This window comes from Chiloscyllium punctatum, chromosome 17 (assembly GCF_047496795.1).
Source record: "Chiloscyllium punctatum isolate Juve2018m chromosome 17, sChiPun1.3, whole genome shotgun sequence".
Classification (NCBI taxonomy): Eukaryota; Metazoa; Chordata; class Chondrichthyes; order Orectolobiformes; family Hemiscylliidae; genus Chiloscyllium; species Chiloscyllium punctatum.
In genome coordinates, this window is record NC_092755.1 from 76,451,292 (window position 1) to 76,475,273 (window position 23,982).

The 23,982-nt window shown below is 43.0% G+C and overlaps 1 protein-coding gene across 3 annotated transcripts in view; it reads left to right on the forward strand.

Annotated features, from left to right (window-relative positions):
* The window catches only part of LOC140488018 (scavenger receptor class B member 1-like), a 39,331-nt gene extending 23,086 nt beyond the window's left edge, over positions 1-16,245 (forward strand). Inside the window, exons 7-13 of one of the 3 annotated variants that reach the window (XM_072587582.1) lie at positions 2,122-2,240; positions 5,299-5,372; positions 7,603-7,654; positions 8,893-9,045; positions 10,588-10,701; positions 11,544-11,586; positions 15,798-16,245. In XM_072587582.1, the coding sequence (XP_072443683.1) occupies positions 2,122-2,240; positions 5,299-5,372; positions 7,603-7,654; positions 8,893-9,045; positions 10,588-10,701 (512 nt within the window). In that variant the 3' untranslated portion in view covers positions 11,544-11,586; positions 15,798-16,245. Of the gene's footprint in view, positions 1-2,121; positions 2,241-5,298; positions 5,373-7,602; positions 7,655-8,892; positions 9,046-10,587; positions 10,702-11,543; positions 12,274-15,797 lie in introns of those variants that run through there. The other 2 variants (XM_072587580.1, XM_072587579.1) reach the window with 2 other exon arrangements.
* Positions 16,246-23,982: the final 7,737 nt, after the last annotated feature.

A 23,982-nucleotide genomic window follows, 5' to 3' on the forward strand; every position in this document is an offset into this window, starting at 1 on the left:
TTTAAGGGGACTTTGATAAAGTAAGAATAAACTGTTCCGACTGGAATAGAGTCAGTAACCAGAGGGGATGGATTTAAGTTGATTGACAAAAGGAGTAGAGTGAAGATGATGGAACATTTTTAACACAGTTGTGAACAGTGAGGAGGAGAGCAATGGACTCCAAGAGGTCACGTAGGCAAACATACTTTTACAGAAGTGAATTTCTGAAGAAGAATGCAAATGAGAAAATAATCTGAAATGTTAAACTGGAATTAGGCTATCAAAGGGGAACTGCATATATATTCAAAGGGGAGAAAACTTATTGCATTGTTCAGAAAGGACAGGGATGTGGGTGAGTGAGTGTCTCTGATTTCAGAAGTAGCTACAATGGAATGAGTGGTCTTCTATGCTCTCTCATTCTACAATTTGACAATGATTCATTGATCATTGAAACATAAAACAAAAGGAAAAACCATGTAAAAACACAAAGACTAGCATACATCAGGACTCTGGAGACAGAAATAACAGCAAAAGAAAACAAAATGATGGTAGGAATTGAGAAAAAGACTTGGGAGGAATGTGAAGATGATTACAAGTTTTTACAATGGCATTAAAATTCAAGTATTGTCAAAGGTAATAAAGACCATTTTGTTTACTTAGAGATGTGGGTATCACTGGCTGGGTCAGTGTTTATTGCTCCTCTCTAGTTGCCCCTTGAGAAGGTGGGGCTGAGCTGCCTTCTTGAACCACTGCAGTCTATGTGCTGTAGATAGACCCACAATGTCCTTAGGGAGCGAGTTCCAGGATTTTGACCAGTGATAGTGAATGATCAGTGAAGGAATATTTCCAAGTCAGGATGGTGAGGGGCTTGGAGGGAAAATTGGAGGAGGCGGTATTTGCATGTATTGGCTGCTTTTGTCCTTCTATAGGAAATGGTTGTGGATTTGGATGGTGCTGTCTTTGGTGAATTTCTGCAGTGCATCTTGTAGATAGTACACCCTGCTACCACTGAGTGCCAGTGGGGGAGGGAGTGGATGTTTGTGGATGTGATGCCAATCAAGTGGGCTGTTTTTTCCTGGATGGTGTAAAGCTTCTTGTGTGTTGTTGGAGCTGCCCCCATCCAAGCAAGTGGGGATTATTCCATCACACTCCTGACTTGTGCATTATAGGTAGTCAGGAGTAAAGAAGTGGGTTACTCGCTGCAATATTACTAGCTTCCTATCAGTTCTTATATTTATGTGATGAGTCCAGTTGAGTTTCTCGTCAATGGTAACTCTAGGATTAGTGGAGAATTAAATAATGACTTGCACATCCGAGGAAGACGGATCAATTCTCTCTTATCATTGTCATTTTTTTTGTATTTGTTGCAGGGTCAATGTCTGCAATTCACTCCCTAACAGCATTGTAGGTCTATCTCGCCTCACAAGCTGCTGTGGTTCAAGAACAGGCATAAACTATTCGGCCCATTGTAGACTGCCCCACCATGGCTGATCTGACCCAGGCCTCAACTCCTCTTTCATGCCAGGTCCTCATAGCCCTCAACTCCCTGATATTTGAAAGAACTGTCTGCCTTCTCTTTGAATACTTTCAGTGATCTAGCTTCCACAACTCTCTGTGATAGAGAATGCCAGACGTTCATTGGTGTCTGGAAGAAGAAATTCCTTTGTATTTCAGTTTTAACTAAGTGTCCCTTCATTTTAATTCTGTCCTCCAGTTTGAGACTCACCCACCAGTGGGTATTCTGAAAAGCCCCTCAGAATCTGATATGTCTCAATAAGATCACCCCTCATTCTGCTATGAAGACAGCTCACTGCAAACTTCTCAAGAACCATTAGGCTAGGCAATTAATATGTATCTATGAAGGAGCAGTTCTCCGAAAGCTAGTGCTTACAAATAAACCTGTTGGACTATAACCTGGTGTGGGTGATTTTTAACTTTGCCCACCCCAGTCCAACACGGGCACCTCCACATCAATAATTATCTAGGCAGATGTACGCACTTCCCTGAACAAATCAAAAGAAGGTCTTGTAGGAAAGGATTGTTGTTGCTGTGTGAATGCTTGTCTTGCATGTACAGTTATAATTCAATTGTAAAGTATTGTAGCGCTTTAATTTGGGCTGACTGTAAACTGTTCACTTTCAGATTCTCAAGTCTTCATCTCACACCCACACTTCTACAATGCTGACCCTGTGTTGTGGGAGGCTATCGAAGGATTACATCCCAATGAGAGAGAACATGCACTTTTCATTGACATCCATCCGGTAAGTAAGATTTCAGAATTATTACAATACTGAAGGAAATTTTTCGGCCCATCGTACCTGCTCCAACTTTCCGTGCATTTTAACTTAATCTGAATCTCCTGCCTTTTCTCCTGTAACTCTGTACGTTGTTTATATTTAAAGAGTCATCTAATACCCTCAACTGAATCTGCATCCTCCAGACTTGCAGACAATGCATTCCTAAGTCAGTGTGAAAATGATCTTCAAAGGCAGATCAACCAATAAAATGAACAAAACTAACTTGATCTCCCTGATTATTGGCATCTCAAGGCAATTCACGTCCAATGTGGAGTAACTGAGAATAGGCTCAATATGAGAAAGAATATTTTATATTTTATTTTCTCTTATTCTTCTCTGTTCCAAAATAAATACTTGTTTTGCCTAATCTTCCTTTGTCATGAAAGCTTCTTACCCTGGGATCATCATGAGTGAATCTTCCAAATATTCACCTGGTCTTGAGTTTCTATCTGAAGCAAGGTGAGGAGGGCTGGATCAAGTATTCAGATAACCTCACAGCTGAACAATAATGTCCTCCTTAATGTAAGAGCTCATTATTTTCTTCTAAATTGAATGGTTTCTTGTTCTGAACCTTTTAAAGCTTTCTGTTTCTGTGTTGCTCTTAATACTTTACTGTTTAAGGTATATTTTATGTTCATATTTCATTTCAATTCTCACCTCATGTGTCTGCGTTAAATTCAATCTCACACTGACTGACTGCCCACTCTGTTAGCAATATTCACTTGACAAGACTTGAGGTGCCCGATTTAATTACTTTGTATCATCCTTACTTGTATTACCCTTACTTTGTATCATCTGCAGATTTGCAGATATCTTTGTTACACCCAATTTCAGACCAATTCTATCACGAGGGGTCACAGTTAACACCTTGCTCAAGAGAGCCATGGGGATTGGGGTCACAGGTGGCTGCATCTGCTGACACTGCATACCTTGCATTCAGGTGAAGTTCTGAATTGGACTTGCAGATAGATAGCTGTATCTGGCTGATCCAGTGTTCTGCATGTCAACGGGCCTGCAGATCATTGGGGTGACTGGTCTTTTGGTAATCGGATCCTAAAACACTTAAGCAACAGGATTCTTCCTTATGCCCTCTGTGATTGGGGAATAATGTCCAAGATGTGGTCAATTTTCCTGAATGCTATTCAAACAACAATGCATTGTTTTGGAGATAGACTGTGTAATGAACCAAATCATATTCGGGTTTGGGAATGGAAAGGGAAGAATTAAAGCTCAGACCACTGGATCTAAATCAGGCAAAGCTCAGCAGGGTAAAGAAACAGCTAAAATTGGTGGTTAGCTTTTTCAAACCATTGCTTCGGTCTTTGTGTTATTTTAAGCTTTATTATTTCCACTCATTATTCTGTTCTAGATGGAAATGATCACAGGTTTGGAAAGTGCTGTCTAAGGATCTTACAAGAATTTCAACAGAGTTTAGAGGGTTGGGGGTTGAGTTACTTGCACAGAATTCTGAGCAATTGTCACTTGACCCGAAACGTTAACTCTGCTTTCTCTGCACAAATGCTATCAGTCCTGCTGAGCTTTTCCAAACTAGAGAGGCATGAGAAACATGGAAAACACAGCAGGCCAGGCAGCATCAGGAGGTGGAGAAGTCAATGTTTCGGGTGTAACCCTTTTTCAGCGCTGGAGTGGGTGTAGGGGGAGCTGCAGAGAAAGAGGGTGGTGGGGCAGAGTGGTGAAGTGGGAATAGGTGAAGACAGGTAGAGGGTACGACCTGTTTGGTGGCAGGAGGAGTGGAAGGGAGTTGGGAGATTGGAAGGGAGGCTATTTGAAATTGAAGAACTCAATGTTGAGTCTTCAGGACTGTAGGCTACTCAGACAGAAGATGAGGTGTGGTTCTTCCAGTTTGCGGTTTGGTTTGTTGTGGCAATAGACGAGGCCAAGGATGGTCATGTCAGAAAGGGAGTGGGAAGAGGTATTAAAATGGGTGGTGACCGGGAGATCTGGTTGGCTCCTGATCTCGGTGACCTGTTCCCCAAGTTTACATTTGGTCACCCTGACGTAGAGAAGGCCACACCTGGTGCAGTGAACTAGGTTGGAAGAGAGGCAGGTTTACCTCTGTCTCACCTGGAACAACTGTCTAGGGCCTGGGATGGAGGTGAGGGGGGGTAGTGTACTGGTGGGTGTTGCATCTTTTCCAGTTGCAGGGCAAGGTACCTAGGTGTTCAGGGGGGTTGGTGGGGAGAGTGGGGCAAACCAAGGACTGTCGACGGGAACATTCCTTGCAGAAGGCAGAGAGGGATGGAGAGGGGAACATGTCCTTGGTGGTGAGGTCTAGTTGGAGTTGGCCGAAGTGTTTAAGGATGATGTGTTGGATGCAGAGACAGATGGGGCGGTGGGTGAGGACAAGGTCTTTGCTGTGTTTGGGGGATTGTTTAGAGGAATGGAATGGGGAAATGAGGTGGTGCAATGGAGGCCTGCCTGGGTGATAGAGGGGAAAATCACATTATTTGAAATAGGTGAACATCCAGGAATGTCTCCTCGTCTGATACCACGGAGCTGGAGGAATTGGGAGAATGGGATGGAGTTCTTGCAGGATACTGGGCGGGAGGAGGTGTAGTCCAGGTAGTTATGGGAGGCTGTGGGTTTATTGCAAACGTTCATCTGGAGTCTGTCACTGGAAATGGAAATGGAGAGGTCAAGAAAGCTTTTCCAGAAGTTTTTATTTTTGTTTTTGATTTCCAGCATCTGCAGTTCTTTTGATTTTATTGGGGTGTGAATGATGCTTTTTAATGAATCTGCTTCCATTTTGAAAGATACCGAGTAAATTTAGAATTCCATCTCCTTTCTTAGAGCTGTAAGCTCCTTTGGGAAAAAGAAATGAAAGTTATGTCTGACTGGATAATCGGTTTGAGTTTTGACACAGTTGATTGGAATGGGAGTAATGTCATGAGAGATCAGCCAGGTGAAAATTGATTAATGTAACCAGTTACTGAGTAAGATGAGCCAATCTACACTGCATGCAAAATATTTTAAAGGCAATTTTCTTATTTTCCTCTTGCAGTTGTCTGGAATTCCATTGAATGTCTCAATTAAATTACAGTTGAACCTGTTTCTAAAATCTGCAAAAGGAATATTGTAAGTGAATTTGGATCATTTTTGTAAACTTCTGGCTGTTTGAAGAGTGGGAGAGAGGGGCTGTAGTTTAATTTTTAAATTTATCATTGGCAGTGGCACGGTGGTCAGCGGTTAGCACTGCTGCCTCACAGCGCCAGGGACCCAGATTCAATTCCAGCCTCAGGTGACTGTCTGTGTGGAGTTTGCACATTCTCCCAGTGTCTGCGTGGGTTTCCTCCGGGTGCTCCGGTTTCCTCCCACAGTCCAAAGATGTGCAGGTTAGGTGAATTGGCCATGCTAAATTGCCCATCATGTTAGGTGCATTAGTCAGAGGGTCTGGGTGGGTTACTCTTCAGAGGGTCGGCATGGACTTGTTGGGCCAAAGGGCCTGTTTCCACTCTGTAGGGAATCTAGTCTAATCTAATCTAAAATGTAACCCCATCCTAACCCAAACTTGAACCACCACAACATATCCTTAACCATAACCGTCCTAACCACCTTAACCTGACCCACCCATCTGCACAGGTAGTTTTGAATTCTGGAAATTGAGTGAATGAGCGATGGGGACAGAAAGATTTGTAGGTGGAAATAGAAACGATTCTACAGGAGTTGAACCAGTCTGTATCCTCCTCCCAGAATCTGCAACCTTCCACCACCCACCCAGTGTCCATACCCCATTCTCCAATTCTGTACCCTATTCTCATTGTCCACCACCGACAAGACACTGTTGGAAGGTCAGTGGTGAGGGAGTGACACACTGTCAGAGGGTCAGTGCTGACGGAGCACTGCACTGTCGGAGGGTCAGTGCTGAGGGAGTGGTCCACTGTTGGTGGGTCAGTGCTGAGGGAGTGCCGCACTGTCGGAGGGTCAGTACTGAGGGAGTGCTGCACTGTTAGAGGGTCAGTGCTGAGGGAGTGCCACACTGTTGGAGAGTCACTGTTGAGGGAGTGCCGCACTGTCAAAGGGTCAATGCTGAGAGAGTGCCACACTGTCAGAGGGTCAATGTTGAGGGAGTGCCGCACTGTCAGAGGGTCCGTGCTGATGGAGCACCACACTGTTCGAGTGTCAGCGCTGAGGGAGTGCTGCACTGTTGGAGGGTCAGTGCTGATGGAGCACCACGCTGTTGGAGGGTCAATACTGAGGGAGTGCCACATTGTCAGAGGGTCAGTGCTGAGTGAGTGCTGCACTGTCGGAGAGTCTGTATTGAGGGAGTGCCGCACTGTTAGAGGGTCAGTGCTGAGGGAGTGCTCCACTGTCTCAGTTGCTATTTTCTATTTGAAAGATTCAGGACTGATCTGCTTTGAGGTGGCTGTAAAAGGTCTGGTGATACGTTTTCCAGGAAGAGGTGGACAGTTTGTACTAACCACCCAGTATTGAAAATTTCAGAGAGTATAATGGAGATTATTAATAGAGAACATCATCGAAAACCTAACGTAGGAAGCTCTTCAGCCCATCATCTCTCCACAACAGTTGCTGCTAGCTCTTCAACTGCAGCTTGATGTTAACTTCTGCCTCAGTACCCCACAATGAAATGGCAAAACCATGGTATTCCGAAAGCTGTTGGAATTATTTATTTGGTCAATATCAGAAATGGATGCTCCTCCAGCCCCAATTCCGACAGAACAAGAGTTCTGCTTTGAAAGAGAACAGTGAGCAGGCTGGTGACATTCTCTGAGCTGAAAATGTGTTGCTGGAAAAGCACAGCAGGTCAGGCAGCATCCAAGGAGCAGGAGAATCGACATTTCGTGACACACTTTCCTCATTCCTGAAGAAGGGCTCATGCCCGAAACGTCGATTCTCCTGTTCCTTGGATGCTGCCTGACCTGCTGTGCTTTTCCAGCAACACATTTCCAGCTCCGATCTCCAGCATCTGCAGTCCTCACTTTCTCCTCTGTGTGACATTCTCTGCTGATTTCACCCTGGAAAAAGGAATTGCAAAGATATGCAATATCACTGACTCAGTTTGTAATCTGTTGTTCAATTTAATTTGACACTGATAAAAATTACAGCCTGGTGATAGTGCAGGAACACATACTTTCCGGGTGGTACTGTTCTTTGACACCAAATAACAAATCAGATCCCTTTTCTTACAATTAGGTGGTAGAGAGTGTTATTTTACCTTGAAAAGATTTATCCAGGGACTCAGGAAACAAGGTCAACATAAAATTGTTGATTCTACATGTGATCGGATTCTGAAATGTTTACCTGGTTTATTGTGTAACACTGTAACCTTTCCTCTTCACTCTTTTAGAATAACTGGAAAAATGCAGACTATGCTCCTTCCTTTAATTTGGTTTGATGAGGTAAGTTAATCACATTTTGGTCAATTTCACCTCTATCCAGTATCATGTAGAACATGGGAACTGAATTGTTCCCACAGTGAAGCTCACAAACTGAAAGAAGTTGCTTGTTTTGTTTTTGCTAAATGAAAGCTAGAAAAATAGTGTTAATTATTCAGCCCTGGAGACATCAACCAATGAAGGGCTTCACAGGGTTAACTGACAGAATCATCCTGGTTCCCTCGGGGGCAGTTTGTCAATGGGATGGGATGGAATAGAAAAAGCCCTTACTTGCTCTTCCAACAGAAATGTAAACCCTTTGAAAGCGGGAACAGTTGATACTTCTGATCAATTGTTCAGAGATGTTACGACACGCGTCTCAACAGTTGGGACTGGGTGCTCTGGCTGAAAGGTAGGTGCACTACCACTGCACCACAAGAACCCAAAATGGTAACCTGCCTGTAATCAGATTAACCAGTAGGTGCTGGGATTAATCACAACATCTGGGGAATCTGACCAGAGCAGTCAGCGTATGAACTGATAATGGATCAGCACCACTCCCCCACCCCCCCCCCCCAACCATCTCTGCAGGCTCTCTGTATATCACAATAGGGTATTGTGCCAGTTGCTCTGCTATTTTTGTGGTGCTGGTGATGAATATCATTTTATTTTGCTGAAGCTCATTCCATACACGTACCACCCTCTGTGTGAAAAAGATGACCATCAGGCCCCTTGTAAATCTTTCCCCTCTCACTTTAAACCCTATGGTCCCTAGTTTTGGACTCCCCCACCCTGGGAAAAAACCTTGGCTATTCATTCTATCCATGCTCTCCATGATTTTATAAACTCAGCCTTGAGATAAAAACTCCAGCTTATCCAGTCTCTCCGTATAGCTCAAACCCAATAGTTCCAGCAACCCTTTTCAGTTTAACAGCAAACGTCCTCTCGAAGAGTGACTAGAATTGGACAAAATATTCTAAATGTAGCCTCACCAATGTCTCATACACCCGTAACATGACGTCCCAACTGCTGTACTCAATGCACTGAACATTGAAGGCAAGCATGGCAAATTGTTTCTTGACCCCCCCTGTCTACCTGCAATGCCACTTTCCAGGAACTATATACCTTCATCCCTCTGTTTCTTTGTTCGACAACATTCCCCAGGGTCCAGTAATATGATTTCCTTAATAGTGAAAATCAGAATCAATGTCTTTTATTGTGTTTATCAATTGATTCATGTTGACAAATTTTGTTTCCTTCAGAGTGGAAATATTGATGGTGAAATTCTAGACAATTTTTATACCTTCATGGTGGTCATACCAAGGGTTCTCCAATACATCCAGTTCATCATCCTCGGACTTGGGGCCCTGTTCCTGGTTATTGCTGCAACTCTTGGAATTATTCTTCTGCAACAGGTGAGGAAAATTAATAGCCCATGGAACTCAAATTGTGCATTCATCATCAGCTTTGTCAATTTGCACCAAGAAATCCAATTTAAATACAAGTATATTTACCTAAAATTGATTCTAAATGCAGAAAAATTAATATTCGCAAGCCTTAGACTTAGACAAAACATAAAATTAAAATAATATTGCAGTGAATAATGTAAATATTTAAATAAGGACCAATAAGTTGATATTTGGAAACTACAAACATAATATGAGAAATGAATGTGCTTCTATTAAAATTCATATTATGAAGAGAACTTATTTTAATAGTTATTCACTCTCAGGATGTGGGCATCATTGGCTGGGCCCAGTATTTATTGCCCGTCCCTAGTTGCCCCTTGAAAAGGTGGGGGTGAGCTGCCTTCTTGAACATTGACCCACAATGTCCTTAGGGAGGGAATCCCAGAAGTTTGACCCAGTGACACTGAAGGATAGGCGATATATTTCTAAGTCAGGGTGGTGAGTGGCTTTGAGGGGAACTTGCAGGAGGTGGTGTTCCCATGTCCTGCCCTTGCTTCCCTTGTCCTTCCAGATGGAAGTGGTTGTGGGTTTGAAAGGTGTTCTTGAAGGATCTTTCGTGAGTTTCTGCAGTGCATCTTGTAGATAGTACACACTGCTACTACTGAGCATCGGTGGTGGAGGAATTGGATGTTTGTAGTGAACGTGATGCTAATCAAATGGCTGCTTTGTCCTGAACAATGTATTATGATTCCCATAACTTTGAAAAATATCATTAGAAATTCTGGTTGATAGCTGAAAGAATGACACGACAATGTTTCACATTTGAAAACTTTTACTATAACAACCAAAATAAGAGGACTATTGACTGTATAGGATTATTGACTATAGTTTATTATTGACTAAATGTTGCTGTTGTGGACAGCTTAAACTTTAAATCAGAAAACTGATTTAAGAGAAAAGAGCATTCCCTTTTTAGTATTAACACAACTGAAAAACCCACTTTAGATTATATGTTAAACTTCGACTAAAGTATCAATCAATTTTCCCGAGCTACAAATCTTCTCCCAAACTTTGTTACTGATCTTATATAACACACCTTTACTTTTGTTCCTGGTGTCCCTTTCCCTTTGCTTGACACAATCGGACAGTTTTGTGAGCAGATCCTAGCAAACTGATATGAGAATGACCCTGAGCTGTTCAGTAGTGTTGGTACTGGAATGTTAATCCAGCTCTCACTGTCTGCCACCACTCTAATCTGAACATAGGGCAATTGGACTTGCCCACAGTTCAAAACACCACCTTTTAGAATACAACACGTTGAGGTTGTGTACAACAGAAGAGACCAAATTACAAACTGTTCAGTGTTAATGATACATTAATTAAAAATCGAGCACTAAGAATTATACAATTAACAAATTGATGACTCATAGTTCATACATTCCTTCTGTTCACTGTCCAGGCTGCACACAGTAAATGGGATCTGGATTGGGATTTCCAGAAAATGAATTCTCACCTTGTTTTTCTCGATTATTCTGGTTTCTTTTCCAGAACAAAGATAGAGAGTCAGTCACAGAGTGGATTCGTGATAAATCTACCACTTCTGGAAAAGCCCCAGTTTTGGTGTGTGCCAATGAAAAGCTGAAAACTGAATCTCATTTCTAGGTGAGTTTTAAACTTCAGCTCATCTCCTCTTCTGGATTGAGGTGTTTGAGAAGAGGTAGGAGCAAGGGTGGGAGGGAGGACATGAAGGGAGGAAAATGGGGTGGTTCAAAGAAGTTTGATGAGGTTTGGGCATTGGGTGTTTGAAGGGGTTTGGAATAGAGCTTTTAGGGTCTTGGGTTGAGGTCTCAGCAGGTTTAGGATCTATTGTTTGGGGGGGTTTCAGGGCATTGGGGATGTGCTGAAGGAGTCAGCTTTGGATGGGCAGAGGAGGGGGCTGAGCAGAATGGGGAGAGAACATTGTGTCAGTTAACATACTTGGGGTTTGTAACAGTGAGATGGAATTTCCAGTTGCTGCTTCTCCAAGTTCACTGAATAATTTATTACAAAGTAAAAGTCAATTAATGCATCAAACACTGATCAGTTCCATATTTTGCAGTATGTCTGAACTGACATTTTCCACTAACAAGTCCACTAACATTCCAAATGTCTAACATCTACCGCAAAGTTTAATTTCCTTCTGAATGCCCCCTCCTTTGTTCCCTTCCCCAGTGCTATTGTGACCTGGTGACCCCCAAGCCTCTAGTGTTTCATCACCCCCAGAGCTTCATGCCCCAATGCTCCCAGTGTCCTTTACCTAATTGCCCCAGTACCCCTTCACTGCCGGTATCCCATTGCACCCCCACACCCCAGTCCCATGCCCCAGTGCTGTATCATCTCAAGTGTTCTATCACCCCGTTCCTCTGAATCTTATGCCCCATCTGCCTCAGTGCCCCAGTTCCCCATCTGCCCCAGTGCTCTCTATGCTCCCAGTGTCACTGGTAAATCTCATCTTTCTTTTTTAGCACCTTCAAAGCCGTGAAGAAGAAAAGAAGAAAGTTCTAGAAGGTTGCCTCACTACATTTACTGATCTAGGATTGCTGAATGATGAATGAAATGAATTTGGAATTTGAACTGATTGCTATAATGTTGTTCTCAAACTTTTGCTAAAATATCAAAAATCTCCAATCTCTCGATAAGGTTGACAAAACAAAATTAAAGGAAATCTTAACCAGAACTGTGTCTATCTTAATGAATGTTAATGAGCCAGTGCAGACTTGTAAAGGGCAGGCTGTGCCAAATGAATGAAAATTAATTTCTGTGATGAAGGAACAGATGTGGTGGATATTGTCTATATAGATTTTAAGAAAGTGTTAGACATGAAAAGGTGGTTAACAAAACTGTGGTTATTGGAATTGGGTGGTTCATCATTCAATTGGATTTTAAAAAATTGGGTTAAGGACAGAAAATAGTGAGAAGTGGTAATTAGCTGTTTTTCAGGCAGGAAAATGGAATTCTCCAAGTGTCATGGTTAGGGTGATGGCTCTGTTTAACACGTACATAAATTACTTAGATATCAGAGGACAGAGTAACCTTTTAAAATTTGCCAATGATATCAAACTTGGAACAATGGCAAACTGTGAATACAATATCAATCAGGGGTCATAAGCAGGTTAGAATGGACAGGCAGGTGGAAGATGGAGTTTAGTAGAGAGTGTTCTGAGGGAGATGCCAGGTACAGTGTTGTTACACAGGGAGTGCTACTGATCTGGCACACGCTGTCACAACAGTTTCGAAGTGTGTGGTGCTGGAAAAGCACAGCTGGTCAGGTAGCAGGAGGACGTTTCTGATGAATAGCTTATGCTCAAAATGTCAATTCTCCTGCTCCTTGGATGCTGCCTGGCTGGCTGTGCTTTTCCAGCACCAACGCTGATCTCCAGCATCTGCAGTCCTCACTTTCTCCTGTCACAAGACATTGCAATGTAAACACATCCTGGCCACATATCTCCCCCATGATGCATTCCTGATGCCAACATTGGCAAATATAACGTTTGGATGATGTTCATCCATCGAGGTGAAGGTGAAGATGTTCATTCTCCAGGCTGTTTGGTTAGGTTCCAATGGGTTTGTCGGGGACCGAGGCCCATCTGTGCCCAGACGGATCTACTGAATATAGGACAGGAACTCGGGTAAATGACTGAGGTCGGGACAAGTTGTTGGTGAGTTCTGAGGGAGATGTCCGAAAGCAGTTCTTTACACAGCCAATACAGTATTAAGAATCTCAAACTCACTGCACATGAGAAGGGAGGAATAATTGCAAAGGGAAATTGGTTGAAAAATTGAGAAGAACCAAATTGCAGGACACAGGGGCAGTGCAGTTGAATGGGACTGAATGGTTTGCTCCACAAAGGGATTAGAGACATAACGAACTGCAGATGCTGGAATCCAAGGTAGACAGGAAGGAGGCTGGAAAAACACAGCAAGCCAGGCAGCTATACTACAAAGAGGTGGCAAAAATGATCTCTTTCTGAACCATTATCCCTGTTCCTGGACACTGTCTGGACTTAGTCTCTTCACAAACTTGATTTCACATTTGATCTTGAGGTGAACTTCTAACCTTGAAAACATCATCTGACTCTGCCCAGGTCTCAGTCACCTCCCCTGTTGAAGACCTCACTCATATATTCATTATCTCTCATCCTGACTAGTTCAGCATGCTCCTGGCCTCCCACATTCTTTCCTCTGAACACTTGGGCTCAAACAAAACTTTGTTGCTCATGTCTTCATTCATACCAAGCTCTGTTACCCATCACCTCCTGTGCTCATTAACCCCTGTTACCCATCACCCCCGTGCACATTACCCATCAGCCCCTGTACTCATTATCCCCGTTACCCATTACCTCCTGTGCTCAATAACCCCTGTTACCCATCAGCCCTGTTGTCCATCACCCTCTGTGCTTATTAACCCCCATTACCCATCACCCCTGTGCTCATTATCCCCGTTACCCATAACCCCCTGTGCTCATTAACCCCCTGTTGCCTATAACCCCCTGTGGTCATTAACCCCATTACCCATCACCCCCTGTACTCATTAATCCCTGTTACCCATCACCCCCTGTGCTCATTATCCCCGTTACCCATAACCCCTGTGCTCATTAACCTCCTGTTGCCCATAACCCCCTGTGCTCATTAACCCCCGTAACCCATCACCCCCTGTGCTCATTAACCCCCTGTTGCCCATAACCCCCGTGCACATTACCCATCACCCCCTGTACTCATTATCCCCGTTACCCATTACCTCCTGTGCTCAATAACCCCTGTTACCCATCAGCCCTGTTGTCCATCACCCTCTGTGCTTATTAACCCCCATTACCCATCACCCCCTGTGCTCATTATCCCCGTTACCCATAACCCCCTGTGCTCATTAACCCCCTGTTGCCCATAACCCCTGTGCTCATTAACCCCTGTTATCCATCACCCCCGTGCTCATTAACCCCGTTACCCATCACCCCCTGTACTCATTATCACCATTACCCATAACCCCTGTGCTCATTAAACCCCTGTTGCCCATAGCCACTTGTGCTCATTATCCCCATTACCCATAACCCTCTGTGCTCAATAACCCCATGTTGCCCATAACCCCCTGTGCTCATTAACCCCCATTACCCATCACCCCTGTGCTCATTATCCCCGTTACACATCACCCCCTGTACTCATTATCCCTGTTACCCATAACCCTCTGTGCTCATTATCCCCATTACCCATAACCCTCTGTGCTCATTAACCCCATTTTACCCATAACCCCCTGTGCTCATTAACCCCATGTTACCCATAACCCCCTGTGCTCATTAACCTGCTGTTACCCATAACCCCTTGTGCTCATTAACCCATACTTGCTCCCAACGACAGCTCGAAATAAAAAAAATTCATCCAGACTTTAAATCCCTTCATGATCTTATCCCTCTCTTTCTTGGGAACTCTTCAGCCTCACAACTCTCCTCAGTGTCTGTGCTCCTTTAATTCTGGCCTTTGTGCATTTTCATTTTTAATCTCTATGCTATTGGCAGCTAATCTCTGGAATTCCCTTCCTAACCCTCTCAGCCTCTCACTCCTGCTTTAATCCACCTCTTAACAGCAGTTGGTCATCTGATCTAATTTCTCCTAAAAATCATATTTTATTTAGCAAAATGTCATTTTATTTTGTAACATTCTTGAGATCTCCTTGTGATTTTTTATTTTGTAAAGGTGCTATATAAATGTTGTGTTATTGTCTGCCTCTCTGACTGTGACTCCTGTTGTCAAACTGTGAGCCTCCGCCAGGTTCAGGGCTGGTGGCTGCAGCTCCCATATTCAGATCAGAACAAAACCAGGAACAGGCCATTCTGACCCTCTGGTTTGTTTCACTGTTCAATAAGATCATAGCCAATCTCTTAATTTCACCTTCACATATCTCACCTCCCAAATCTCTTCATTCCCAAAAATCTGTTGATTAAAAAAAAATTATTTTATGCGATGTATGCCGCTGGCAAGGACAACATTTGTACCCCATCTTACTATTTATTACAATAAACATATTCTAATCACAGGTTAACAATCGTGGACTGCTGACATAGATTAGGTTATTGGTTAAAACTCTAATCCCCACCCCTTTAAAACTCCACAACACATATACAGTCAGACACACAAGCCAAAAAACATTGGTGTTATGGATAGACGGAAAAACTTGGAGGCAGCAGTTCCTCAGGTCATCCTATTGCTCTCCAGGATTTCACGTTCTTCAATCTCATTTCTTCTGGTTCTCTGCACTTCCTTGTTAGAGGCACAGCAATTGATATTAACTGCAACATTTCTTAGGTACTGGTTAAAAGCCAGAGATGACAATTACTAGTGAAAGAAAATAAACTGGTTTTCCTCAGTCTTTAGATATTTCACTGGATAGAGAGACACAGCATCTGCCCTGGCAGCATTCTGAAGGCTCCTGCCAGTATTGTTCACATCCACAAGGTGTTTTACCTTCCCATGAACCAACCAGATAGTTGTTATCAAGCTAATGGCTTTTGGCATCCACAACTGGTCACTATTCCACAAACTAATCAGCAATCTGTTGTTAATCTGTATCTCATTTTGTACACTCCACCTGGTATTGACTCCAGTAGCCTCCACCATGACAAGCAACAGTGTAAACATACCTTACAATGAGATTCAGTAACTTGCTTTTAAAAGTGCAGCAATTCTTTCCACAATCCTTGGTTTTTAAAACAGTTCTTTTCCCATTTCAGTCTGCAATCAAAAATACAGAAAAATAAAGAGACACATTCCTTGGACTCTCATGAAGATTTTGATCATAGTCATCAGCTGAGTATCTGAAATCTTCTGGAGGCAAGAATAACTCTCTAGGTGAAGAAATGTCTTCTAATCGCTGTCCAAAATGATTGATCCCTCACCTGATTCTCAATATTCCACATCGAAGTACAGTGTCCAGCAACAACTGGATGTTCCACATCAGCTGTACCTGAGAATAATCCTCAAATCATTAGTAAGTTTCATTATCCTCCTAAATCCCACAGGGATTCTTCCAAGTCACTGTTAGGAGGTCGAAAATAATGTTCTTCAAACAAAATGGTGAATAAAGGTTTTGAATAATTTAAGAAAACTAGAATAAGGTTTTAAAATGTTGTAGCAATATTTTAACATAAATACCTGTACTGAATATTTTATTGCGATGTAAAGAAGGTGATTGCTGAAACTAATTAAATCATTTTCCAGAAATTGATTTGTTTATTAATACGCATTCTACAAATTCACTCACCATCCTGACTTGGAAATATATCGCCGTTCCTTCACTGTCACTGGGTCAGAATCCTCTCCTTCCCTACGGGATATTGTGGGTCTACCTACAGCACATGGACTGCAGCGGTTCAAGAAGACAGCTCACCCCCACCTTCTCAAGGGGTAACTAGGGACAGGCAATAAATGCTGACCCAGCCAGTGACACCCATATTCCATAAAAATTAATAAAAAATATTTAGAATAAAAAACACAGATTTTCCATCACCTTTGCCACACCCTGTCTATATGTCCTATGTCAACATCTATGCTGGAAATGTAGGGATGATGCTGTTATTGTCAATCCATCACAGTGAACATGATCTTGATCAGTATTTGGGTGTTTGCGAGGATCTTGGTGTGAAGTGGGTAACCACTGACACTTATCTATGCCCAGAAGGTTCTGCTGGAAATAAGAAAAGATACCATAGCTGGCTAAGCTTTCAGTGATTTGCTGGTTAGAATTTCCTCTTTGTGCCTTCTCTCTGCCTTTGATATGTGCTTACTTTCAAGGGAAATCGCACAGTTTCTTGGGGATCATATTGACACAAGATGTGTTTGTGTAAATGAAAATACAGGGCTGAATTTTATCAGAAAGTGGCTGTGTGAATGTTGGTGAGTTTCCTGGATGGTTTCTCTCTGTCAGTACTCATGAGTTTTCTCACAGTATACTCTGAAACTTATTTCATTACTTTGGCACCATGCCTCCGATTTCCCTCTCATGAGAGGCAGTCATTCTTGCTATTCCTGGGACTTTGGGGATTCCTGTGATGTTACTGTTTTTAAGGGCAAGCCATCAAGTGCTGCCAACCAGGAGCTACCCTTCATTGGTTACATCATTGGAGACAAACCAAGAACAATCAATTCTCAGGGCACACAGGCAGCAGGACTGGCACCTCATCACAAAGTGCATTCTGAAATGTGTTGCTATTTAGGAACTCGGCTGCCCAGGTTACCCATTCTGAGCATCATTCCATCTTAGAGCCCAGGCTCAGGGAGGGTTGCTTTTCTCCAAATGCCCAGCATAGCCCAGAATCTTCTCATTGTCCAAAGTGAGAGCATCACCAACTGGAAAACCTTCAAATAGCTGAAAACATTCAAGTTCATTCAGTAAAAACAAACAAAAAAAACAAATAATCAGAAGCTACGTTTGCTTCTGGGAACAGCAGCAACTGTTTGATCACTGACCTCATGGTGAAACCACCTCTGGGTAGTAGTCACAGAGTCATCGCATTATAGAGATGTACAGCATGGAAACAGACCCTGTGGTCCAACCCGTCCATGCCAACAAGATATCCTCACCTAATCTAGTCCCACCTGCCAGCACCCGGCCCATATCCCTCCAAACCCTTCCTATTCATATATCCATCCAGTGCCTTTTAAATGTTGCAATTGTACCAGCCTCCACCACATCCTCTGGTAGCTCATTCCATACACGTACCACCCTCTGTGTGAAAACGTTGCCCCTTAGGTCTCTTTTATATCTTTCCCCTCTCACCCTAAACCTATACCCTCTAGTTCTGGACTCCCCCACCGCAGGGAAAAGACTTTGTCTATTTAACCTATCCATGCTCCTCATGATTTTACAAACCTCTGTCAGGTCACCCTTCAGCCTGTGATGCTCCAGGGAAAACAGCCCCATCCTGTTCAGCCTCTCCCTGTAGCTCAGATCCTCCAACCCTGTAAATGTTTTCTGAACCTTTTCAAGTTTCACAACATCCTTCTGATAGGAAGGAGACTAGAATTGCATGCAATATTCGAACAGTGGCCTAACCAATGACCTGTACAGCTGCAACATGACCTCTCAACTCCTGCACTCAATACTCTGACCAATAAAGGAAAGCTAAAGTTTTATAGATATATCAAGACTAAAAGAGTAAGATTAGGACCAATCAAGAACAGTCATTGGAAGTTGTGTGTGGAGTCCAAGGGGATAAGAGAAGCCCTTAAAGAATATTTTTCATCAGTGTTCGCACTGAAAAAAGACAATGCTGTCAAGGAGAATACTGAGATACAAGCTACGAGACTAGATGGAATTGATTTTCGCAAGGAGGAGGTGTTAGTAATTCTGGAAAGTGTGAAAATAGATAAATCCCCTGGGTCAGATGGGATTTATCCTAGGATTATCTGGGAAGCCAGGGAGGAGATTGCAGAGCCTTTGACTTTGACCTTTATTTCATCATTGTCGACAGGAATAGTGCCAGAAGACTGCAGGATAGCAAATGTTGTTGCCTTGTTCAAGAAGGGGAATAGAGACAGCCTTGGTAATTATAGACCTATGAGCCTTACTTCACTTGTGGGTAAAATGTTGGAAAAGGTTATAAGAGATAGGATTTATAATAATCTAAAAAGGAATAAGTTGATTAGGGATAGTAAACATGGTTTTGTGAAGGGTAGGTCATGCCTCACAAACCTTTTTGAGTTCTTGAGATGCTGACCAAACAGGTGGATGAGGGTAAAGCTGTTGATGTGGTATATATGGATTTCAGTTCCCCACAGTAGGCTATTGTACAAAATACAGAGGGATAGGATTGAGGGTGATTTAGCAGTTTGGATCAGAAATTGGCTTGCTGGTGGTGGTTGATGGGAAATGTTCATCTTGGAGTTCAGTTACTAGGGTTGTACCGCAAGGATCTGTTTTGAGTCCACTGTTGTTTGTCATTTTCATAAATGACCTGGCTGAGGTAGTAGAAGGATGAGTTAGTAAATTTGTAGATAACACTAAGGTCGGTGGAGTTGTGAATAGTGCTGAAGGATGTTGCAGGTTACAGAAGGATATAGATAAGCTGTAGAGCCGGGCTGAGAGGTGGCAAATGGAGTTTAAGGCGGAAAAGTGTGAGATGATTCACTTTGGTCGGAGTAACTGGAATGCGAAGTACTGGGCTAATGGTAAGAAATTTGGTAGTGTCGATGAGCAGAGAGATCTCGGTGTCCATGTACATAGATCCCTGAAAGTTGCCACCCAGGTTGATAGGGTTGTTGATAAGGCTTACAGTGTGTCAGCTTTTATTGGTAAGGGAATGAGTTTCTGAACCATGAGATCATGCTGCAGCTGTACAAAACTCAGTTGCAACTGCATTGGAGTATTGCATACAGTTCTGGTCATCGCATTTTAGGAAGGATGTAGAAGCTTTGGAAAGGGTGCAGAGGAAATTTACTAGGATGTTGCCTGGTATGGAGGGAAGGTCTTATGAGGAAAGGCTAAGGGACTTGAGGCTGTTTGCATTAGAGAGAAGAAGGTTGAGAGGTGACTTAATAGAGACATATAAGATAATCAGAAGGTTAGATAGGGTGGACAGGGAGAGTCTTTTTCCTTGGATGGTCATGGCTAGCATGAGGGAACATAGAGGGGGGATAGATATGGGACAGATGTTAAAGGTAGTTTCTTTACTCAGAGAGTAGTAGGGGCATGGAGCGCACTGCGCAATAGAGTAGACTCGCCAACGTTAAGGACATTTAAATGGTCAGTGGATTGACATAGGGATGAAAATGGAATAGTGTAGGATAGTTGGGCTTCAGATTGGTTCCACAGGTCCGCAGGACTGTAATATTCTATGTTCTATAAAGCATACCAAACACCTTCTTCACTATCCTATCTACCTGCAACTCTACTTTCAAGGAGCTATGAACCTTCCAAGGTCTCTTTGTTTAGCAACACTCCCCAGGACCTTACCATTAAGTGTATAGGTCATGTTCTGATTTGCTTTTCCAAAATGAGCACGTCACATTTATCTGAATTAAACTCCATCTGCCACTTCTCAGCCCATTAGCCCATCTGATCAAGACCCTGTTGTAATCTGAGGTAACCTTCTTCACCGTCCACTATACCTCAAATTTTGGTGCCATCTACAAACTTACTAACTATACTTCTTATGTTCACATTCAAATCATTTATATAAATACCAAAAAATCATGGACCCAGCACCGATCTTTGTGGCACTCCACTGGTCACAGGCCTCCAGTCTGAAAAGCACCTCTCCATCACCACCCTCTGTCTTCTACCTTTGAGCCAGTTCTGTATCCAAATGGCTAGTTCTCCTTGTATTCCATGAGATTTAACCTTGCTAACCTTGTGGGTGGCACGGTGGCACAGTGGTTAGCACTGCTGCCTCACAGCGCCAGAGACCCGGGTTCAATTCCCACCTCAGGCGACTGTGTGGAGTTTTCACATTCTCCCCGTGTCTGCGTGGGTTTCCTCCGGGTGCTCCAATTTCCTCCCACAGTCCAAAAATGCACAGGTTAGGTGAATTGGCCACGCTAAGCTGCCCGTAGTGTTAGGTGAGGGGTAAATGTAGGGGAGTGGGTCTGGCTGGGTTGCGCTTTGGTGGGTTGGTGTGGACTTGTTGGCCCGAAGGGCCTGTTTCCACACTGTAAGTAATCTAATCAGTCTCCATGGGGAACCTTGTCGAATGCCCTAATGAAGTCCATTTGGATCATGTCCGTTGCTCTGCCCTCATCAATCCTCTTTGCTACTTCTTCAAAAACCTCAATCAAGTTCGTGAGACATGATTTCCCACATAGCAACCAGAATATGATTGCATTTTACGGTTTGAGGGAGAGAAGTATGTGTCCAAGATGATTTTGACTTTAAACAAGGACAAGTATGAGGGTGTGAAAGCAGAGCTAGTGATAGCAACAGGTGAATAGAAGTTCTGTGGCAAACACTGAAGAGGAAATTCCAGAAAGCACAGAACAGATACATGCCAACAAATAAGAACAAATCCACGGGACATACCTGCCATCCAGGATTTACTAAAAAAGGTCAAAGACAGGAGACTAAAATCTAAAACCTTTTAGATCATTGGGAGAGTTTCTAGGGTAGGTGGGATGTGTATGAGCTGGATGGAATGTACCTGAACCAGACTGGGTACAATATCGTTGCTGCAAGGTTTGGTCATGCTGTTGGGGCGATTTTAAATCAGTTTGGCTGGGCGGGGATGGGAGGGGTGGAGTGGTTACAGAGTAGAAGTAAAGTAAAGTCAGGAGCAAGGTCTAATCAGATACAGAAGGAATACTAAGACAGTCCAGTGGGCTGAAAAGACCTCGCCAGGATCAGGTGCATGGGACATCCAGAAATATAAATTGTATCTATTTTAATGCAAGGAGCTTGATTGGTCAGGTAGATAAAGTGAAGAGTAGTGTGGGGGAATATGATATTGTAGTCACTGGGACATAGTTGAAGGAAGGGCAGATATGACGGCTCAATATTCCAGGGTGTAGAAGATTGAGGTGTGTTGGGGGAATGTAAGAGAGGTGGGGCATTCCATTATTAATAAACGAGACAATCAAAGCAGTAATGAGGGGGGATCTGTGCTAGACAGGGCTTTAAATAAGGCCATAAATACATGGATAGGGAAGGTTTAGAAGGATATGGGTCAAGTGGAAGGAAATGGGGTTAGTGTGGATGGACATTTTGATCGGCATGGACCAGTTTGGGCCAAAGGGCCTGTCTGTACGACTCTATGAATTTATGACTCTATATGGGTAAGAGTTTAGAAATAAAAAAGGTGATCACTTTGCTGGGATTACACGACAGGCCTCTCAGCAATCAGAGTGAGATAGAGGAGCAGGTATGTCAGCAAATCACAGAGAGGTGTAAGGGGAATAGGATTACTGTAGTAGGGGATTTCAACTTTGCTTACATTAAGAGGGATCACCTCATAGTGAAACTGTTAGATGGGATGGAATTTTTAAAATGCATCCAGGAGAACATCTTGTGATATTGTAGATAGTCCGACTAGAGACGGAGCAGCATTAGACCCTAATCCTCGGGAATGAAGCCAGTCAAGTGGTTGAAGTTTCAGTGAGCAAGCATTTTGGGAATAGTAACCATAACTCTGTAAGTTTCAAAATCATTGTGGAAGGGGATAAGGTTTGTGAAGAAATGTCTAAATTGGCCAATTTCAATATGACAGGATTTGTCAAAAATAAACTAGGAGCAGTTATTTGCAGGTCATTTTGAAAGTGGGAGTCTTTTAAAATTAGTATTGTGAGAATTCAAGGCAGCATGTTCCTCTAAGAGAGAAGGGCAAGGACAGCAAGTCCAGGGAACCCTGGATGTAAAGGGACATCTGTCAGGTACAGCCCATTAGAAAGAGTACAGAGAATAGAGGAGGTTGCTTTAAAAAATTAGGAGGGTAAAGAATGACCACGAAATATCTTTGGCAGAGAGGATCAAGGAAAAGGTCAAGGCTTTTTATTAATATATGAAGAGTAAGAGGATTACCAGGGAAAGAGTGGGATCTTTTAGAGACCAAAGGAAGAATCTGTGTGGGGAGCCAGCAGTCTTGAGTAAGGTTTTAAAATAATACTTTTCATCTGTATTCACAAAATAGAAAGACATTATAGCTAGAGATTTCAGCTGAGATGGTGAGGTTCTAGAACATGTTAAGATTAATAGGGAGGAGGTATGAGATGTTTTAGCAGATATTAAGGTGCAAACATCCCCAGGCCTGATGAGATGTATCCCAGGCTGCTAGGGGAGGTAAGGGAGGAGATTGCTGGGGCTCTGGCGAATATATTTAATACTTTGCTGGCCACAGGTGAAGTGCTGAATGACTGGAGGATCGCTAATGTGGTTCCTTTGTTCAAGAAGGGCAGCAGGGATAGGCCAGGTAATTACAAAGCAGATAGTCTGGCAGCAGGGGGAAGGAATTGTTGGAAAGAAGAATCCTGAGGGATAGGATTAATCAACACTTGGGAAGACAGGGATTGATCAGGTATAATCAGCATGGATTTGTTAAAGGGAGATCTTGTCTGGCTAATTTAATTGTTTTTTTTGAAAATGTGACATTTATTTTTGAAAATGTTGATATAGTTTACATGGACTTCAGTAAGACCTTTGACAAGATCCCACATGGAAGGCTGGTCTAAAAGATAAGAGCCCATAGGACCCAAGGCAAGTTGGCAAATAGAGTCCAAAATTAGCTTCCAAAGAGGAGACAGAGGGTAATGGTGCACAATTGTTTTTTTTTATTATTGGAAGGCTGTGACCAGTGATGTAGCACAGAGCTCATCGCTGGGAACCTTGCTGTTTGTTGTGTAAATTAATAATTTGGATGTAAAGGTAGGAGATTTAGTTAGTAATTTTGGAGATGACATGAAAATTGGTGCTGATAGTTAATGGTCTCAGGCTGCAGTTTGATATTAATCACATTGAGCAGAGAAATAGCAGATAGAATTTAGCCCTGATCACTGTGAGGTAATGCATTTTGAGAAGCCTGACAGGGAAAGGCTAAATACAGTGAATGGTTGGTCCCTAGTAAGTAGTGAGGAAGAAAGAGACCTGAGTATTCAGGTGCACAGATCTCTGAAGGAGTGAGCACAGATGGACAGGATGGTGAAGCAGGCAGACTGGAAGCTTACTTTCATTAGCCGGGGCATAGAATATAGGAGTGAGGAAATCTTGTTGCAAGTTTAAAATGTATTGGTTTGGCCACAGCTGGAACAATGTGCGCAGTACTGGTCACCACACTATTAGAGTGGTGCTGGAAGAGCACATCAGTTCAGGCAGCATCCGAGGAGCAGTAAAATCAACGTTTCGGGCAAAAGCCCTTCATCAGGAATACAGGCAGAGTGCCTGAAGGGTGGAAAGATCTTTTATCCGAAACGTCGATTTTACTGCTCCTCGGATGCTGC